Below are 22,582 nucleotides of genomic sequence, written 5' to 3' on the forward strand. Positions count from 1 at the left end.
TAAATAGAATTTTCAACCATTAGGTAGTTATTAAAGCTTATCCCCTTAATAAAAATATTAGCACTTAAAATTAGCAATGTTATTTACATTTTAATGGAAGATATTTAATAGAGAAAACATTAAATTTTGCCCAAATGGAAAATTAAACTGGAGATTTAAAGCTAGAAGATCAGCTATGGTCTAATGCTTTTCTTGCTAAAATAAGGGTGTGGCCTACTATGATGCGTATTCCAAATTGTAATGCTTGTTTATTTTCAAGGTGCCATAAAGAATATTGCTATTATTTCAACTTATCAAAGTATTAATTAAATTAGAAAGTATGAATTTGAATAGTGTGAAAGCATGATGGCAAATAAAGCCTGTCAATATGAAAACATTCATTGGACAAAATGAAAACATTAATATGTTTGAAAGCCTTCCTTGACTCTCACACTCATCATTAATCCCAGTCCTCTGGAGTGTTTCTATAGCACTTTTACATACTTTTATCACAAGATCCTGCCCCTCTGAAGTCTTTGCTTTGTTTTCCCCACTAGAGAATCTGCATGAATGTTGTTGAAACTATGTCTCTATTCAAAAGTGTCTAGCTTAGAGCTGGGTTTAAAACAGTGTGGACTAATGCATTATACGTCAAAAGCTTTTGACTCTTACACCAGTGACATTTTAGGCCTTTTATTTGTTCTTAGATAGGACAGTAAAATGAAATTAAAATTACTAGAATATAAGGAAGTTGTTAATAAGGCAGTGACCTTGGCCCAGGCAATATGACATTTAACTTTTTTGTGTCCTTTAAGAATATATTACCACAACTGAAGCAGTAGGGCATTTAAAAAGTGATTCCTACCCCAAAGACATGTCAAGTTTTTGCACAAAGACAAGAACTAAATTACTTTTAAATATTTACCTAACCAAAAAAAAAAAGGAGTGTTATACTGTCAAGTACTTTGAAATTATTACATTTATAATATTATAAATTCCCAAGTGTGCAGCAAGTTATTAAATTAAACTTGGAATCTATATCCTGTAGAATTGAAAATATTAGATTTCAAAACTGGAAAAACTGTCTTCTATGAAAGTTATTTTCCATTTTGATTTTTAAATACTTTCTATAATTTTCTTTCCCTCATAGTTTTTTATAACAGCTCTATTAAGATGTAATTTACAAACCATAAAATTCTTTTAAAGTGTACACTATAGTGGGGTTTTTTTGGCATATTCACAGAGTTGTGTAAACTTCACCATTATCAAATTTTAGAACATTTTTATAATCCTCCCCCAAGGGAAAAAAATGTATCCATTAGCAGTCATTCTTCATTCCCCTCTCCTCCAAGTTTCTGTCAACTGAAACACTACTTTCTTGATCTCTGGACTTGTCCATTCTGGACATTTCAGATAATTGGAATCACACAATATGTGATCTTTTGAGACTGACTTCTTTCACTTATCAAGGTTCATCCATATTAAAAAAGGTATCAATATAGTTCATTTCTTTTTATTGCTAAATAATATTCCATTGTATGGATCTACCATCCAAGGTATACAATTTTGTTTATCCTTTCATCAGTTGGTGGGCATTTGAGATGTTTCCATTTTTTGCCTGTTATGAATAATGCTGCTATGATCACTCATATACAACTTTTTTGTGTATAGAGATATGTTTTCATTTCTCTTGGGTATATGACTAGGAATAGAATTGCTGGGTCATATCGTAACTCTATGATTAACATTTTGAGGAACTGCCAAACTGTCTTCCAAAGTGACTGCACCATTTTGCAATCCCACTGGCGATGATGAACGAAGGTTTTATATAACTTTTTATGATGCGCAGTTGAGTTGCAGAAAAATCCTGTCTCCACTTTTTAGAATAAATTTCAATTTTTATCACAATATAATATATATCACAGTATATCTGGAACATGTCTGTCACCTCCTTAGACTGTAAGCAGAACTTTAGAGCTGAAACCCATTTCATCCATCTTTGTGATGACTGCACAATTCTGACACGGGACAATCACTTTAAAAATGTTGAATAAATAAATGATTATGTGAACTTATAATTTAATAAAAAAAACTATTTTTCTGATTGCCTTATAACCATTCTCTGTCTGGGATGCAATTCTTCCAAGTGAAACAATTGAAGGTAGCTCTCATCCCCTCTTCTCCTCTCAATTCTGAGTTTTTGTTTTTCTTCTTCAGACCAAACTTCTTAGCTGAAAGCACTTTCAATGATGAAATGTGAATTTTTTTGTTTTCTGAAATTATTTTAAATATAGTTCAGATTTATGTGATATAAACCTAGATTTCTGTTTTTCTTTTATGAGCTTATTAATTTTTTATGTCACATTTAATCATATGTCTCACAAACTAGGTAACTGGCAGAGAAAAAAAAATTCCCAAGGATAGTTCCCTGACAGCTTGAAATATATTTAATGTTAATTCAGTGTAGGAAATCAACATCCATAAATATTTTATCGTGTTCAACTTCTACTTTCTGCCACTGTGGCAAATATGAAAGTCTGAAAGACCTCCACAGTACAAAAGCCTCGATAAATGTAACATATAGGCTGTTGAAAAACCCGTACAGTGTTTTCTGAAGACTTCTGCATCCTGAAGAAATTTGCTGATCCCAGGAACTGAACACTTGGGGTTGAATGTCAGTGGAGCATGCTGGGAGCAGGGTAATAAATAGCTATAGGATAGAGGGAACTTAAGAGTTTTTCCATTTTGGTTAAGTCTTTGCAGATTTCCTATGAGCAGTTGAAAAGATTAAAAATATATGAGTGATTTTCCATACATTTTCTTCTTGAAAACTTTTCTTAAAAAGGACAGTCTTCTGAGATTCTTCCTGCTTCTGTTGACCAGAAAGATACTCATATGTTAGAGGACGTTTCTGAAAAGAGAAGGGAAAATGGCAAAGAGAGAAAATGGCATATGTCTTACATAAAGTGTTGTTTTAACATCTTTTGTTTTGTTGTTGGAGAAGATACATCAAGATGGTCAAAAAGACAGGAATGGGAAATTTTCTAATGGCAACAATAAACAAATGCTATTGAGTGGAAATAATTAGGTGTCTACAAGAAGACTGAATGATTATTAAGAGAAGTATGATAGGGTGTTATTACCTTGATAAATTTAATAAGGCCCAGAATCCTACCCTTAGTTTGGCAAGTCCAGAATTGTGGTGTTTTCAATCTTTGAGTGGTTGCTAAACTCATAAGAAGGAAGATAAAGTTAATGATGTCATTCACCTACTTAAATCCCTTCCATGGCTCCCATCACCCTTTATCAAAGACCAAAATAATCAACATAGCTTAACACTGAATCCATACTGAACTGCCTTTTTAAAACAGTTTAATTGAAAAATCATTTGCATACCATTTAATTCACCTGTTGAAAATGCAATTCATTGGTTTTCAGTAGATTCACAGAGCTGTACATGCATCTCAATCAATTTTAGAATATCTTATTTTTACCCACAAATAAACCCAAAGAAATCCTGCACTCCTTAGCTGTCACCTCCTGCAATCTCCCCTTCTCCCCTAGTGCTAGCAACCGCTAACTTACGTTCTACTTGTATATATTTGTTTATTTTGGACATTTGATAAGAATGGAATTATACAATACATGGTCCTTTGTGGCTGGCTTCTTTAATGTAGCGTAACATTTTCAAGGTTCATTCATGATATAAAATGTATCAAGACTTTCTTTAATGTATGCATAGTTTTCCATTTTATGTTATGTACTACATTTTTTCATCCATTCTTCACTTGTTGGGCTTGCGTTGTTTCCATTTTTTAGCTATAATGAACAATGCTGCTATGAACATTCATGTACAAGTTTCTCTGTAGACATATGTTTCCATTTTCTTGGATATATTCCTAGTAGTAGAATTGCTGGATCATATGCTAACTCTATGCTTTACCATTTAATATACAGCCAAACTTTTTCAAAGCAGTTGTGCTATTTTACATTCCCACAAGCAGTCTGTAAAGTTTCTCCACATCCTTGCTAACACCTATTATTTATCTTTTTGAGTATGCCATCCTAAGTGGGTGTGAAGTGGTGTCTCATAGTTTTGATTTGCATTTCTCTGATGGTTAATAATGTTGAACATCTTTTCTTTTGCTTACGGCCATTTGTGTATCTTTGGAGAACTGTCTATTCAGATTCTTTGCTCATTTTTAATTGGGTTATTTGTCTTTTTATTATCCAGTTGTAACAGTTATATACTCTAGAAATAAGTACTTATTATAAGATTCATGATTTTCAAAAACGGTCTTTCCTTCTATGGGTTGTCTTTTCACCTTCTGGGTGATTTCATTTGAAGAGCAAACATCATTGGTTTTGATAATGTATTAGTCAGCTCTGGTTGCCATAACAAAATACTGTAGACTTGGTGGCTTAAACAGATTTATTTTCTCATAGTTCTAGAGACTGAAAATCTGAGTTCAGGGTGCCAGCATGGCCAGGCCCTCTTCCTGGCTTGCACACATCTGCTTTCTGGCCTTTCCTCAAATGGCAGAGAGAGAAAGCTCTGCTCTCTCTTCATTTTCTTATAACAGCAATAATCCCACTACCGTGACCTCATCTAAATTTAATCATCTCCCAAAGGCTCCATCTTTAAATACCATCACATTGTGGGGCAGGCTTTCAACATATAAATTTGAGTGAACACAATTCAGGCCGTAGCAGATGGTGTCCAGTTTATTTTTTTTTTCTTCTGTTGCTTGAGCTTTTAGTATTATACCTAAGAAAACATTGCCTAATCCAAGATTATAATTTACCCTTGAGACTTTTTCTAAGAGTGTTATAATTTTAATGTACTTAGGGTTTTGGGACTTTAGGAAGTTGTTTAAGCTGTTCTCTTGGTCTGGAAACGGTTTTACTCAACAGATATTTTGCTCAGCTAACTCTTACTCATTTTACACATGTTGTCTTAGATGCTCCTCCATACGCAGCCCCTCTCCAGGGGTCAGTCTAACTGTGCCTGTGCATGCTGATTACCCTGGTTATAGCTCCATCACAGCATTTACCACATTGTATTGTAATTGTTTCAGCTACCTTTGTTTACTATGTCTTTGCCGCCATTGTACACATTATAATATCTGAAAAAAAATTACAGAATCTTCTCCTACATATTGGGCATTCAATAACATTTTGTGGAGTCAATAAAGGAATTATCAAAATGTTAATTTATTAATTTGTAGTGAGAAACAGAATTGTCAAGTGGCTGGTATCCAAACTGGGCTGGCAAGGGCAAGTCTCTTCACTGCAGGAAACAGCAGAGAAAATTCAATTATTCTAAGAATATTTCTTGCTATCCACAGACTCAGAACATGTTACTGAACATTTAGTGGCACCATGTCATGTTAGTGTGTCCTGACAATTCCAGAACACACATATACTTGCCTCTCTCCCTATCCTGGGATGACCCTAATTTTTGAGCCTCTACTCCCTTTAAAGAGGGAGTACTTAGAAAACCTCTGCCTGCTCTTTCTTTCCTGTGGCTTGTTTTTCTCTGTTATTTGGTGCCATCCTCTCCCTGTTCTCACTGACAATTTATGCTTTAATTATATATGAATACACCTTAATAGGACAAAAGTGTTATTCTCTGAGCCATGTTCGTCTTGTAAATATTGCACACAGTGAAAGTCTCGAAGGAAGGACAATATGTTTTAATATACTTTGTAACTTCCATAGCACTCACTACAGCATTTTAGCTCAGTGAATAGCAAACAATGTCGTAGCCTGAATTTTTTTGGTTATATAATTTTAACTCTGTTGATTGCTAGAGAGACATGATTTAGTTTTTTGTTGTTGTTGTTTTAGTTTTTGTTTTTTAGATTTAGAGCTTTGTTGGGCTATGTTGGGCGATTTGAATATTCAGCTTGAATGCTATTTTGTGTGCCTGGGAGTGTTTGCCACAGCAGGTGTTACCTAACCAGATGCTAAAGCCTTTTAAATTAATACGCGGCATCTTGTCAAACATGCCTCCTGCTTTACACTGTCAGAGCTGTTGAAAATTGGCTTTTCCTGCCAACAAGGTTTTCGGTTGGCAGTGACTCAGCCCTGACATGCTTTAGCTACAGTGCTTACTGGGCCAGGTGATTTTTACTAATGTATTTAGAATGTTGAGTTTTAATAAATTTCCAAATTCTTCAAGCATAAAATAAGCAAAAATATATTTTGGACATTGGTAGGGATAAAAGATTCCTTCCCTTTCTTTCCATAAAGATGAGTGAAGATCAAGGACAAGAATAGCAATTGGGTTATGGAACCAGAAGGCTTGGTGCCTCTGTTAGGATGTTAGGATTTCTCCCTGGTGACCCCCCTCTCTCCTCTTCCATGCATCTGATACAATACGACTGGGCCTAAGTGCCTCTTTTATTTGGCTAAAAGTACAGGAGTAGCTGGAGGAGGTTAAAGGGAAAGAACACTTGAAGTGGGTAATTTCAGTCTTGGTTCTAAGCCATTGTGTTTGCCTGTCTTTCTCATTCCACTAATAATAGGCAGAGGGACAGGATTGAGGACTTAAGGAAGCTACTCAAACTTAGAGTCAGAGCCCAAGGTGGGAGTGAGGGTCCTTATTCAACATGGTTCCTCCTAATCACCTGCGTCAGGAAATCTGTCTATAAAAGGCTTTAAGCTGTGACCCTGAATTCTGGCCAGACTTCTTGGAGGCAGCTGGTCGCCTCTCAAACAGCATCTCATAGCAGCCAACACAAGGATTCACTGCAAACTCCTCAAATATCCTTTATCCTGTCATTTCACTTCAGATGCCAGACAACATCTTGAGAGTTGTGTGAGCCCCACGGTAATGGTAATAGATGCAATCTGAGAAGTGTAGAAGGAATAATAGCAGATAAGTTCAGAGACATGTGTTCTAGGGAACTTTAAAGAACAGTTTTATGATGTCCATATAATTTCCTCATAGTTTATATCATTATGAACATTAATATTATGGCTTATTTTAATAAGAGAATATAGAGTGTTACTCAGTGTGTTTTAGGCAATAATAACCGAATTAACTGATCAGCAAGAATTACTAAGTGCAAAGGAACAACGGAGTATAACAAGCCATGTTCTCTTATAAAAATGTGCTGAGTTTATGCTGTCACATTACTTTTGATAATTTTTACCATTCTAGCTCACTAATGATACAGTGGGACCCTCTCTTCTTTATTGTTACTCCTGAGAGCAATCCTGCTGTCCCTGATTTATTATTAAGAGTGATTATTAGGATCTTCCCCCAAAGGGGGATGGACAATTAGTAATGAGATTTATGTAAGTAATTTATTTAAGTCATTTATCTCCAGTTACAAGTCATTTATCAAAGAAAAAAAAAAACTACATGATTTTTTATAATTTCCTGAAGCATCTAATGAAATACCCCATTCTACTATGGAAATTTCTTGGAAGAAAACAAATATACATCAAATAATTACATGTAGCTCAAAAATTATATCATTTATGGACATCTTTTGTAACCAGGACCTTTGCTAGTCACATTTTTACTAATGATCTAGCTTTTTTTTTTAACTCTTAGACTCTTTTTTTTAGAGAAGTTTTAAATTCACAGCAAGATTGAGAAGAAGGTACATAGATTTGTCATGTACCCGTACCCTCCAAACATGCATAGCCTCCCCTATTATCAACATAGCCCCCATCTGATGGTACGGTTCGTAGAATTGATCAGCCTACATTGACACATTATTATCACTTAGAAGCCCATAGTTTACATTATGGTTTATGCTTGGTTTTGAACATTCTGTGGGTTTGGGAAAATGTATAATATGTATCTGTCATCAAAGTATCAAAACAGAGTACTTTCACTGCCCTAAAAATCCTCTGTACTTTTTCTACTCACCCCAAACCCTCAACCCCTGGCAACCACTGGCAGTAAGTATCACTGTCTCCGTAGTTTTAACATTTACAGAATGCCATATAGTTGGAATCATACAGTAGGTAGCCTTTTCAGATTGGCTTCTTTCACTTAGAAATACAAACTTCAAGTTTTTCCATGTCTTCTCATAGCTTAATAGCTCATTTCTTTTTGGCACCAAATACTATCCCATTGTATAAATGTACCACAGTTTATTTGTTCACCTATTAAAAGATATTTTGGTTCTTTCCAAGTTTTGGCAATTATGAATGAAGCCACTATGAACATCCATGTTCAATGATTTTTGTGGATACAAATTTTCAATTCCTTTGAGTAAATACCAAGGAGCATGATTGCTGGATCATACAGACTGATGACCTCATTTTTATGCATACCAGCCCAGCAAGAAAGCATCGCCACCTACATTTCCCAGATAGACAACTGAGGCTTAAAAAGTTCACTGCTATTGGTCTAGATATTAACCTAGCTCTGTTACACTCTGAAATTGGTACTGTTTGGACCAAGCCACACATGACTTTCATGTAAGGCTGAGTATAAGGTCAATTTACCCATTGGGCACAGTGAAAGCACTACTTAGGACTCATGATACTTTTAGGAACCCATGAAATTATTTCAATTACTTTTAAAATTAAAAGGAAGAATGAATACAATTCAGTCTGGATTATATTAATCTTTATATCATAATAGCCATAGAGATTTTAATATCTTTTATGAACCAAGGGGCCCACAAAGGCAAAATTAATTCCTAGGGCCACAGACATCATAATGCAGTGCTGGCAGGGAAGCCAATTTTTGGGGTTCTGAAAAACTAAGTGCCTTTACATGTGTTCTCTGCCTGATGTATGAGAACATTGCCTGCTCTCCAGAATTCAGCAACAAAGCCACATCGTCTCCAACAGCTGCTGTTAAACAGTATCTGATACCCAGGGAAACTCTATACACACATTGACAAATTAAAGTCCAGAAAGTAGAGCAGGGATAAGACAGAAGCTGGGCACATTTCAGCAGGAGTGTAATAAGTGAGGTGTGATAGAAACACAACGTGATGGTCAGACAGCCTGATGCTACATGACAGCACCCAAGTTTGAATCAGCAAACATCTACTTTTTGGGTGATGCCTGTTACTTTGATTAGAAGATTTCTGAAAACAAAGTTACCCAGTACCTATGTCCACATCCACCATGAAAAGTTTCTTGTAGCGTGTTTGATTTTAGACAGAGTTGCTTCTCTCAGGTCACCAAAATGCGTTAATATAATCTTCTCCTATGTAGTTTTTGTGAAAGGTCAAAGCAGTTGTCTTGTTATATGGAGACTTAAAAAATCAAGGGGACACAAAGTATTATTTGCATAGAGTTTGAATCTCATTTTCCTTTTAAATTGGGCAGCCTTACTCAACAATTTCTGTGTAGACTTTAAAAGTCCAGTTGTGCCTGTCAAATTGTATTAGTTATGCAAGCAACTCTACCTTCGAGCTGTCTAGCCCAGGGCTGACCATGAGACATGGCTGTTTCACACAGTAATTTTGGATGACAGCTTTCCCTGAGCTCATGCAAGGCTAGGAGGCAATTATAAGACCAGAGGTCATTAACACCGCATTTGATTACATAACATAATAAAGCAGGAAAACAAATAGATACATAGAGAGGGAGAGAGGATATTGATTTCTATTGAAACAAATGAATTTTTGTTTCCAAACTAAATGATTTCTAAATTAAATTTATAAAGAGTCTTTGAATTTATAAAGACTAATATTCTGAGAGATTCATAGATATAAAATTTAAGGAATATATTAAGTCTTCCAGCTGCCTTGTTTTATCTCTCCGGTGTAATACTTCTGTTAATTCTAGAAGGTTTGTTCTTTGGTGTGGGGAAAGAGATGTGTATTTTTATACATGTAAATTTATGACCAGTTAAATCCAAATAAATATAAATTTAAACTCCAAAGCTTTCCACCAAGTATTACAAATAAAATTGCTAGAAGAATTTTCAATTTTTAAAAGAGGAGACACAAAAATACAGTAAATAGGGGTCACAGCTTAAGGAAGTCATTATAAAAACATGTTGAAGTAGTTAATTTTGTCTAATTTAAATGTTAGATGGTCAAGTGAGCATGCTTTCATGCCATATGCTTTCCTCAGAGCTATTTTTAATTTGCACAAGTGTTGGTGGGAGAATAAACTTAAAAGATGCTTTTTTGTGTTGTGAGGGTGATAGTGGTGCTTAAGGAAGCTGAATCCCAGCTCACCCTTTATTTTTTTCTCTTCTCTCTGATTTGCACTCATGATTCTTCAGCCAGGACTTACTCAGATATATGGTTGCAGAAATAAGGCCATTGTCAGTTCATTAATTAAGTGGCCCACAGAATGCAGGTTTAATTGAAAGATAAAGAATGTTAAAATTGTAATTATGATGAATAGATTGTCATAGATTCCTCTGGAGACTGCTGCCTTGGAGTCAGTGACTTGAAATTAAAAGGTTGAATTCACCTACTGTCATGCAGCTTCTCCTGACCTGCTTTTCTGAGGTAAGGACTCATCTATTAAGTCAAAGTCTTTCCAAAATTTAGTTAATGAGAAATTATATCCTTTATTTCTTTCAAGTAAACCTCCTCAAGTAAGGACACCATCCTGAAATGAGACAAGGAAATAAGCAGTTTCTTTCAGTCCCTCTATGTCTAATATTAAATATCAGAAAATGCATTGGAACATGTATAAAAATAGAATGCTCTGCCTCTGTGTGACGATGGGCAGCCTGGTAGGCTGCGGTGCTTTACCAGGTAGAAAGAGCACGAGGAGAAGACAGGAGGAAGGAAGGCCTGACGAAGCTCTGAATCTATGCCCTCTTCCCCTGACCAGGTTATCTCTATAGAACATCAGTAGGCACGGGAACTGAGTCAGTATATACTATGCACACGTATCTTTCACGTTGAGAATACACCTGGTGGGACCAAACCAAGAGAAGTTTCTTTGAAAAGCAAAAAAAAAACTAATTGAGAACAACCACTGACCTAAGGGCTACTACTTGAAATATTAGCAGCTCAGACACTGAATTACTCAAGTTCCCCCTTAGCTCACATGCCAGCATGCACGAGGGAAAGCACTGTTAAGGTACTAAGGCACGTTACCTCTGTCCTGGGATCTGACAAGCCTAGGGGATGTCGATACCAGCACTGACATTGTCCTGTAAGAACATGGGCCTTGCTGGAGTTGCTTAATCTCTTTTATCCAAGTTTTCTCATCTGTATTCTGGGAAAAATAAGGCTGTCATGTTGAATAAATGATATAACAAATGTAAAGTTCCTAACAATACCCCTAAGCTATAATGAATGCTCAGGAAACAACAGCTTAAGGAGAGGATGAGGTGGGCAGGAGAGAAAAGAGGTAACACCAAGAGCTCAGCGTTAAGCACGGAGGGATAAATTAGGTGTTTGGGATTAGCTGTATATAAAATAGATAACAAGGTCCTACAGTACAGCACTGGGAACTATATTCAATATCTTATAAAAACCTAAAATGAAAAAGAATATGTATCATAATAAGTCACTGTGCTGTACATCAGAAACTAACACAATGTTGTAAATCAACTAAACTTCAATTAAAAAAATAACTTAGTATTAAAAACTGACAATAAAGAAACTTTACTTTTTATGAAACTTACAGGATTTGTAATTTCAGAGTGCTCAGAAATTAGATAACTTGTGTTGGCCTGTAAAAAATGATACCTTCAATTTGTTTAAAGATACTAACAGGAAGAAATTTATTTTATTTTACTCTCTTTTAAAAGGAACTAATGCTCTATATCATGACTTGAGTTAGTACTGAGGAGGATGTAGCTAGAAATGATTTATTCCTGAGTAAAAGTACTTTGAGTGCTAAATGCCTGAATGTATATAGACATTTTAACTTGCTTCTTTCACTAACATCTCCCTAGGACACAGGGCGCGCTCAAATGAGTGTGTGTGTGTGTGTGTGTGTGTGTGTGTGTGTGTGTGTGTAATGTGATTTGTGTGAGTACATACTAAGGAAAAACAGGGCACTCCCTTCTGTCTGAGGATATTTATATGGTACTGTGTGTCCTAACTGCTCTTTAAAATTCCAAGGAAAAAATAAACAGAGTTGGGAAAGTCATTTTGGTTCTTGGGAAAACTAAAAATTTGGGCAGACTATGTTTGGGGAACAAAATGACTGGTCTGGAAGGTTGCTGACTACAGTTGGTAATGGGTAAGCGATCTACGAGTTCTGTCAGTGATTCACAGCAGTCTTGGCTCTTAAAGACTCCTTTGAATCAGACCTGGTGAAGCATGTTTCCATCTAACATTTATCCCTCACTGCCTTCAGCTTCTGACAGTACTCTGTGTTACACATCGTGTTCTGTTCCTTACCTTTTATCATGCAAAATTATAATTTTGAAATCTCTCCATGTTGTTATATAAAGATCTAGCCAGATTACTCTGCCTTTTACACAATATTCCCTCATGTGAATCTACTATATCTACTATATTTACCATTTTAAATTCATCCACTTTTCTATAGATGGAAATCTAAGTTGTCCCAATTCTTGGCCACAAAACCAGTTTTTGTCAAAATCTCTTATATACTGATGTCTATGATATATTTCCAAAAGTAAAATATACACCATGCATCATTTCTCAAATCCGTTTGGCTATGATTTTTTTTCCTCTGGGAATCTTGTGGTAATACTGTTTTGTATAATGTAGTTTGAGAAACTCTATGTTAGAGAAGTAACATATGGGTTAAATATGCATTTTTACTTTGAGAATTAATAAGACCAAAATAATATATTCGAAGAACAAATGATATGTCTGAATGCATGAATTATTGAGAAAAATAGTATTACTTCACATACATGCAATAAAATATAGCAGACAATAATGCCATTGCTGTGTAGAATGTAGTATGGTATTATTTCAGATACAGGCAAAAACAAAAGCTGCAAAGCAAAAAGTATAAGATATGTTCTATATTGAGCAAATTCTAATAATGTCACTGAGGACAAGAAATAACTAATTAATTATGCCTTTTAAAATTGTTTTGGTATTAAAGTCAAAGTTTAGGGAAAGTAAATCATTAATTTATTGTTACAGCAAGGGTTTATTGAATACCTACAGTCAGAAACTCTGCAAAGCCCTGAGGATATAAAAATAAACAGGATGACAACATTGTCTTAAAGGATCATGTGTTTATTTGGAGAAGATGAGCATGTAATTCAATTATTATGAAATAATACAGTAAATGCATTGATAGATCTTGAACAAGGTATTATAGATCATTAACAAGGCAAGTTGGTGCTTTAAAAATAAATTAGGCAGAGAGAATAGGGAAGAGTATTCCAGGTATAGGAATAGTGTGAAATAAAAAAGAAAATAAGAGAGATGAGGAAATGGAAAGGTGGCGATAGAAACAGGAAGGGGAAATCTGTGGTGGATGCAGAAGATAGACCACTAAAAAGGAGATGTTATAGAGTAAGCTTACCTGTAAGTCAACAGTGTCTCCATGCACATAAACTAATAGTACTTCATGTATGGCAGTTTAGTGATAGGTTTTGAGTGTTTATTAGTGAGGAAAATCCCTGATGTGCCGCCAATGTGAATTCTGAAAGAGACCTATGAGGTTAAGTGCAACAAACGTGTCTAAGTTATCTCTATATGTTCAGCACATAAAACAAGGTCTCGTATGTAGTAGGTGCACAATAAATGTTATATGGATGGATGGATAGAGGGATGATAGGTCTGTATTAATTGCTACTGTCAAAGAATTTGGTGATTTTCTATTTTAAGAGACAAGGAAGCATTGTTGCAGAAATTAAAGCATTTTGGAACCAATGTGGATTATTTTTAGCTGTGTGACCTTGAGCAAGTTATTCATCTATGCTAAGTTAAGTATTCGCATCTGAAAAATAGGGAAGAGATAAAGTAATTCATATAAAATTCTAAGTTCGGGGCAGAGCAAAGTGGCTCCTGCTCAGAATGGTAGTTGTTATTGTTCAGTGAGAAATAAAGCTAATTAATTGTGAAAGGGCCATATTTTGGAAGGCTTGGATTTTAAAAGTTAAAATCTGTTTAAATTTGATGTGCTTAGAATTAGGAAGATCTGAAAAGCTTTGTGAGCTTGAGGAAAATACAATTTTTCCAAGGACTGAGGGAGGGCAAATTAGACAGGAAAGGCTGTGGTCAGGAGGAAAAACAAAACAAAACAAAACAAAACAAACTTTATTGTAGTTATCCAGTACAAAACAGATTGTCTGGATTCAAAGCCCAGCTATGTCATTGACTAAGTGTCTAACTTTGGAAAATATCTTAATTTCTCTAAGCCTCAGTGAGACTTTTTTTAAGATGTTGTATTTATTAGGCAGTTTTAGGTTCATAGCAAAATTGAGAAGGTACAGAGGTTTACTATATTCCATCTCCCCCCACATATGCATGGTCTCCATATGCAACCATACAACCTCCGTCAGAGTGGTACATCAGTTACAATTGATGAACCTACATTGACACATCATTATCAACCAAACTCGATAGTTTTCCTTATGGTTCACCCTGAGTGTTGTATATTTATGGGTTTGGACAAATGCTTACACGTATCTGTAATTATACAGAGTATTTCCACTGCCCTAAAACTCCTCTGTGCTTTGTCCATTCATCCCCTCCACTCCCCCAACACCCCTGGCAACCATTCATTTTTTTACTGTCTCTATAATTTTTATTTTTCCAGGACATCATATGGTTGGAATCATATAACATGTAACCTTTTTCAGATTGGCTTCTTTCACTTAGTAATATGCATTTAGGGTGTCTCCATGTTTCTTTCTGGCTTGATAGCTTATTTCTTTTTAGCCTGGACAATATTCCATTGTCTACATGAGTTACAGTTTATTTATCCCTGCACCTACTGAAGGGCATCTTGATCACTTCCAAGTTTTAGCACTTATGAAGGAAACTGCTGTAAACATCATGTGCAGGGTTTTGTTTGGTCATAGTTTTCAACTTCTTTGAGTAAATATCATGGAATGAGATTGCTGGATTGTATGGTAAGTGTGTTTAGTTTTGTTTAGCAAGATTTTAGTAATGTGTTACAGGGTTTTATTAGGATTAATGAGGTAATCAATATAAACTGCCTGGCAGAGTGCCTGGCAGAGTACCTGGCATATTGTAATGGCTCAATCAATGTTAATTACCTTTACTGTTATTATGTAGGAAAAGTTGATTTAAAAATTCAGTTCATGTTGACAGTATGGATGGAGAAGTAGGTACAGAAGAGAGAAATGTCAGATAAAAAGTGTAAAAACACTTGATGATTGGCTCCATGATATTGCCTCCTAGATATGCAGAGATATGTAGGATGTGCTGGTCTAACATTGTTGCTCTGTGTGGAAGGAGGACCTCACCTCCTAGCTCCCCACACTCTTTTTGGAGTAATTAAGAAAGATCATATAAGGTAATTATAAGTAATGGTTATTTAATTCTCTAGATAAGGAAAAAGAGAATTGCTAACTGCACTCCACATCTGAACCATATAAACCTGATGAACAGCTAGGGTCAAATGGTATAGGGGAAAGGCATTAGACACACAGTCTGGAGAACTGTGTTCACAGCATAACTCACTCTTGATGTGCTGTAAGCTTCGTGAACTTGGACTTAAATCTTAGTAATTCAGTTTCCTCAGCCATAAAGTTGGAATGAGGTTCCTTCACTAGTTATTTAGAGAGCAAAATGAGATAATGAGTGTGAAAATAGTGCCTGAAATTTTCTAGAAAGTTAATAATGTGAGGCTAATCTTAATACATGCAATCACTAAATAGCTTGCTCAGAATCAGTGCCATAATGATAAAAAAAATATGAAGTCATCTGTCACCAATGACATCTTGGCTAATTTCTGTCCTTAGTTTTGAATACATGATTGTTTCAGTGCACTTATGGATTTATATTTTCTTTTATATGCTGAATATAAAAGCATACTTCTCTATTATAGAGAGTTCTGATGACAAATACATAGCAGGAACCAAAAAACAAAATTCACTTATAATTTTCTACCTGGAGATATGTAATGTTAAAATTCCAAAATATTTCCTTTCTGTAGATAGCAAGCTAAATATCTACAAAGATAAACCAGATATGTGCTTTGTTTAAAAATGGCATGATGTTAAATGTACAGGTTTGATTTATGTTTTGTCTTAAAATATTCATGTGTATAGGATTACTTTCAAATACCTATGTTAGTAATATACAATGCAGAATCTTTGTTACTTTCTTCTTTTCTGCATGAAGACTATGCAGTTTATATGAAGATTTCATTTTTTGTGGAAGTGTTTATTGTTCTCTGCTTGTTGCTTAGTTCCATTCTCCACTTATATAATATATTCAGAAAATATCAACATTTAAGCAAGAAGCAATCAGAGAAGAAAACATTTATCTGTAATGCCAGCCAAATGTAACAATGAACTCTTTCATCTTGATTCTAAGCTCTAAGTCTACTCTGAGGTCTTTGAAGTACCACTTGGGTTGAAGCCACTCAGAGAAATTCAGCAAAATAAGTGGTTTGAAGCAAACAAAAATATAAACCCTAAACCTCCTCCAGCTTTGCATAATCATCATATTCATTTACTTTTTGCTAAGTTTGCCTTTGTGGAGATTAGGTTAACCAAACCTGTCTCCTCATTTTTGTTTTTCTTTTTGATTATCCGAGAGTGCTTTCTCAGCCTGAAGCCACGTTGTCCCAAATGCTTAACATATTTGACAGTTTTTTTATTTTTTAGCATCAATTTTTATTACTGAGAATCACTCTAAAGAAATTGATGATGACATGGATCTGTTTGCTATTTTTCAATATTATTTTAAAATGTTTCTAAGTTAGAGTAACAGAACAGTTGAATTAAGTGTCTTGATCTTCTTCTTAAGCAGTCTTCATTTTGTCTTAACACTCTGCCTAATGGTAAAAACACCCACATTATATAATCTCTGATCCCATTTTGGAGAAGGAAGCCATGAAAGATAATTCCAAAATATCATTTGTCACATGGAAAAAGGGTTACTCCAGAACACATTACCCATTTTTATTTATTGAAAATAAATACTAATTGAGCACCACTATATCTTAGACACTGGGAGTATAGCAATGAAGTCAGATGAAGTCCAAGTTCACATAGAACTTACATATCAGAGGGAAAGACTGAGCAATGCATAAATTAGCAAGAGAATCTCAAATAAGTCATCAAGTCTTAGATACATTTATTATTTTGTAAGATTTAGGGGCATTCTCTTTCTTCATTGTATCAAATAAGTAATTTTTTTAAAATCATGAGACATGATTTTATTTGGGCAAATTATTTGAGGAACTGTACACAATATACTATTATTCTCAGGAACCTTAGAAATGTATTGGAAACATACCATACCTTTTGACCCAAGCTATGAAGTGGGTTTCTCATAATGAAATAGGTTTAAGTGAATGCGAGGCAACATTTCAACAACTTTTTACCTACTGCTTTTCTCCTCCTATAGGACCATGATCATCTGAAGTTCAACCAGCCACAAATTCAAGGAACCCATCCTAGTTTTTGTTTATTCCTCTCATGATTAATCACCATTCATCTGGTGCCCTAAGCCAGGCATCCGCTGCCTCTCCTCCCTAATCAGTTCCTCCTTCTTGTAAATTTGACCTCCCACATCCTCCAGGGTGCCTCTTCTTCTCCAATTTCATCACCGTTGCCTTACTCCGTATCTTTACCATCTGCTGAATGGATTTTACCAAAGGAAACCCTAATTCTGGTCTCGTGTGTGCCTGCACCCCACCTCAATCCAGTTCACCCTCCATAACCAGTGTTTTTGGAGAACACACATTTTATCCTTTCATTTTGCTGCCTGATATTATTTAAAAACTCCCATTGCCTACTAGATAAAATCTGAACTTCCTTAGGTGTGTCATGGAAGGTTCTCGCTATCTTCCCTTTATTTTTCTCATCTGCCCACCATCGTGCTCTGTGCTCCAGCCATGTCAGATGGTTTCCTAGGAGGTTTCTGATCTTTCTCATCTCCTGGATTTTGTGCACACTATTTCCTCTGCTGAGGAAGTCTTTCATTCACACCTAACTACGGGGACAGCTCCTATTAGACTTTAAAATCTCAGCTTGAGTATCATCTTTTCAGACAATGCCACCCTGATAGCCTAGTCTAGGGGCTTTCTTTTTTGGGCTCCCCTAAAGAAACATGTATGTATTTCTATTTTATCCTGTACTGTTGGAATATACTATTTGTTCATAAAGCTATCACTCTCATAGAACTGTGTAACTCCTAAAAGGCAGTGACTGTGATCTATTCATCTCTGTGTCTCCAATGATTGGCATACAGTAAATTTCAGTGAAATATTTGTTAATTAAGTAATAACATTAAGTAAATATTTTAATCTCTAAATGGCATATTTTGTTTTGGATTGGTGTTGATTTTTTTTTTTTGTGATCTCGTATACTCAATCTAAACATTCCTATAAAAGAATGAAAATGTGAGATCTTTGGAGTTGTTCACAAAATTAGTCAAATTTAAATTATTCTGTATTATCATTATGTTATCATACTAATGTTAAGTTCAATATGATGTATCTGATGCATTTTGAAATATATTTTATATACTCATCTGAGCAGCATATTATAAAAATGTGTATGTTAAATATCATGGACTAGCATTTTCTGAACATTGAAACCAAGTTAATTTAATAACAGCAATGTATAGTCAACTGGGTCATTTCATCCATTCTTTAAACTCAAATTTTATCATTTGAATTTTTTTCTTCCTACTGGGATCTATTTTTCATATCAGGAATATGTCTTCAAATATTTTTATTCCCCTTTCAGGAATTTGCTGCACTGACAAAAGAACTAAATGCCTGTAGGGAACAACTTCTAGAAAAGGAAGAAGAAATTTCTGAACTTAAGGCTGAAAGAAACAACACAAGAGTAAGTATAAAACTGCCTCTTCTCAGAATTAATTCCATGTATAGTTGAGTGCCTCATCTCTAATATACTCGTAAAAATATGAGCCTTTCAAAACCTGAGGGAGACTTTAAGCAGACACCAACTTGTAGTCTGTTACTTAAAGTAAAGGAGAATATACTACAAAACAAAACAGGAAGACAGGAAACCTAAATTACAGTCTCTGCGACTAAGTCACTACGTTGCCTTGGAAAATGTTGCTGTTCCTTCATTCTTTTGCTTTATTCAACCTTAAAAAGAAAAGCTGGATTTCAGTAGTGCTTTTCAAACTGTTGTATCAGAATAGGTGGGCAGCTCTTCAGAGGCTGATGTTGGATAATGGAGGAGGGCACTGGGTTTGAGAGGGAAGCATGAGTTTGATTGTGTAGTGCTATGAGGGCATGGCCTGGCATTCATCCTCACCTCACTCCAGCAAAATATTTTTTAAAAGGTGCTAAAAACCTAAACATCTGGAACAGGACCCTCCTAATTAAAAGAGGCATCCTTTTCTATTTTAGAAGGTCCTCAAGGAAATTTCCAGTTTTAATATTCCGATTTCACGAACCTGGTGGAATTTACAGTGTTCTGTTCTTCCAAACCCATGTATTTGTTCCATCTCATGACATGCTAAGTAACATTAAAATTTAAAATTTTCAGGGTGATGTTATAGCTCAGTGGTAGAGTGCGTGCCTAGCATGCATGAGGTCCTGGGTTCAATTCCCAGTACTTCCATTAAATAAATAAACCTAATTATCTACCCCCTCAAAAAAGTAAATTTGACCAAAGATGATACATTTTCTTGCTCAGAAGAAAAAGTCATTAAATTTTATAAAATTTATAAATTGCCATGTTACCCATAAACTTAGAGAAGTTTCTTTACTCGAAGAACTTAGAGAAAAACTACTTTGGTGTGACTGTATTTAATTTCAATACGAGGTAAGTGAAAATACTTCAAGTGTTAGAGCTCTGGCAGATTAATGCTGAGAAAATAAGGCACAGTTAATAGTGTATTCATTTTATGCTTGATCTTAGAGAGGAATACAAAAATGACAGCTCCACCAACAGTGAGCTTGTGCCTCTAATGAGAGGTACCTTTCCATGCTTGAGAGCTATATGATCAGACTCAGTTTATCTCCCTATTCTTCAGGCTCTTATTTTATGGTAAAGGGAATTCACATGGTGTGCACATAGAAGTTGATTTTCATTGAGACTGGTGAGCCAGTAACATGGACTATCTCAAATGAGACATAACAAAGATAGTTTAGATCACGTTATCAGGTGACAAATTAATTTTTCTGTTTTTTCTCTCCCTCTCTATATTTTTCCCATCTTTGATTTTTAAATTACACTTTTTTTCATGCAAATTTAAAGTTTTTCTGCCATGAGATTTATTCTACCGTATTTCACTATTTTCTATTTTAATGTTTGGGCGGCATTCCCTGATAAACCTCAGTGCAGCCAAATGTAAAAATAGAAACAGGAAGCTAAAAATGGAGGGAAATGCAAATATCTTGGTAGACTTCTAACTAATTTACATATTTAAAAAGTACCAGAAGCTCTTTTATTAGCTGCGTATGCATTTCTCCTTTCTCCAGCCCTGCGAGGTAGATGTTACATTCCCCATTTTACAGATGAGACAGTTGAGCTCGGAAACGGCAGACCACCTACCAGAAGTCACACAGATTGTAAACAGCAGGAAGGGATTTGAAAGCTGAGTGGTCTAACTCCAGATCCTGTGCCCTGAGCCATGAGGCCATCAGCACAATTATTCGAAGTTAGATCCACGAAGAAACTCAAAGATTGACCACAGTTTAGGGGGAGCATTGCCTATTAGTAGACCACTGTAGTGTGGATTATGTTACTCCTTGATTGTGACTAATTTCAGAGACTGGGAGATTTGGGGACAGCATCTACACAATTATCATCGTATTATAACCCCATGAAGCCCAGAAATACCTGTGGCTATTGCATCCGCAGAGAAGTTTTGGGTGACAAAGAGAATAAGTCAAGCTACACTTGAAAGAAGTCAAAGTGAGAAAAATATAAATATTAAGTTCAATTTGGAGAACAGAAATTGAAGCCATTTATTTTAAACATAAATCATAATTACTTTGAAAACATGAATAAAGCTGGAAAACATTTTTTTTCACCTTCCTTAATGCAGTGATGTGGAGAGTATTTATGGATGATATGTCAAGGAAAATAGATTTATGAAAACTTCCTTGTGCAAAGTATTGATTATATAACAACTTCCTAAATCATATAACCACCTCTCAACCTCCTGTACTACCCCCCCCAAAAATATCCAGGGATGAAAATCAGATAATCATCTCTCTTCCCCCATAGTGTCCCATTAAATGTTGCTAAATATAACAGTTTTTTATAGATTTATGTAATAGTTTTTCCTACACATTGTGTTTTTCTTTTTGCTATAAACACCTACTTATTGGTTATAGAGAGCAACAAGCTAGCATTTCCTTCTGGCACCTAAAGAAAATTTGATTGGTGTCAGATTATGGGAAAGTTTAAGTCAGAACTGAGGGTCTCAATTTCCAGGATTCTGATAAACTTGTGACTCTCTCTTTCCATATTGAATAGTTTACATATGCTCATGAATTGAAATAAATAACATAGAAAAGACAGTTCACAAAGAGAATTCATGAGTGGATGGAGTTTTTCATGTTAATTTTGAGAATCATCAAAAACAACAGATCGGGAAGGTATGATATTTGAATGAATTATATCAACCCCTAAATAGAAAATCAATTTTTCAGAGGGGAATGAATGAATAAAGTTTATCTAATATGTCAAGTGATAATAATAATAATAATAATAAAACAATAATAACAAATAATACTAATAATATAGTAACTTATATTAATTGAATGTGAAATATCTTTCTAAATAAATGTTTTATATGTTTAACTTAGAATCTTCTTACAGCAATCCCATTTCCCCATTTAACTGTTGAGAAAACTAACATAGTAAGTAACTTGCCCCAGGCCACACAGTTTATGAGTGACACATCAGGGAATCCACCCCTTGGCTTAACCACAGGCTATATATTTAAGAAATCACATCCCTTTGTCATTCACAAGCCATATGTGATACAAGGGATTGTATTTAGGTAAGAGCAGAGTTTGTTCAGTTCCTGGTAATTCAGTCCCAATCTGCTCAGTGATTTATTTTGCATCAATTGTATGAAAAGTAATGTACTAGGTATTTATTCTGATGTCACAGGTAAAAGCTGTGACCACTTATCACTGATACAGATAAATCTGGTCCTTGGCCCAAAAATATAAGTGAATGAGAAAAACCAAAGTACTCACTAGAGTTGCTCTTAAATCCAACTGCTTCAAGTAATTAAGTTGAGGACATCCAAGTAAAAGCATCCTGATGTTGTGATTGTATGAAAAGTTCAAAAATTGTAGTGGGTATTTACGGAAACATTCAAACAAGTTTATTGTTTTATGTTTCCACACTGACAAAAAGTAGAAAAATGATGAAATAAAATTTGTTACTCTTCTCTGATCATAGGCAGGCAAGTTAAACTTAAAATAGCGTTCCTGCGATTATTTTAGCATATTCAAACTGACTGCTCAAATTTATCATGTTTTGGCAGAATTATCTGAATTAATGGAAGGGTAAAGGAAAACTAGAAATATTAATATAGTCATTATTTCTTGATATCAGAGTAGA

General features: G+C 35.0%; 1 protein-coding gene across 2 annotated transcripts in view; it reads left to right on the top strand.

Moving 5' to 3' along the window:
• The window catches only part of PPFIA2 (PTPRF interacting protein alpha 2), a 389,252-nt gene that overhangs the window by 203,007 nt on the left and 163,663 nt on the right, over positions 1 to 22,582 (top strand). For both annotated transcript variants that reach the window (XM_006189282.3, XM_032493818.1), the window contains exon 4: positions 18,767 to 18,868. In XM_006189282.3, coding sequence (XP_006189344.1) covers positions 18,767 to 18,868 — 102 coding nt within the window. The remainder of the gene's footprint in view (positions 1 to 18,766; positions 18,869 to 22,582) is intronic.

The sequence above is a fragment of the Camelus ferus genome, chromosome 12, assembly GCF_009834535.1.
Source record: "Camelus ferus isolate YT-003-E chromosome 12, BCGSAC_Cfer_1.0, whole genome shotgun sequence".
Taxonomy (NCBI): Eukaryota; Metazoa; Chordata; class Mammalia; order Artiodactyla; family Camelidae; genus Camelus; species Camelus ferus.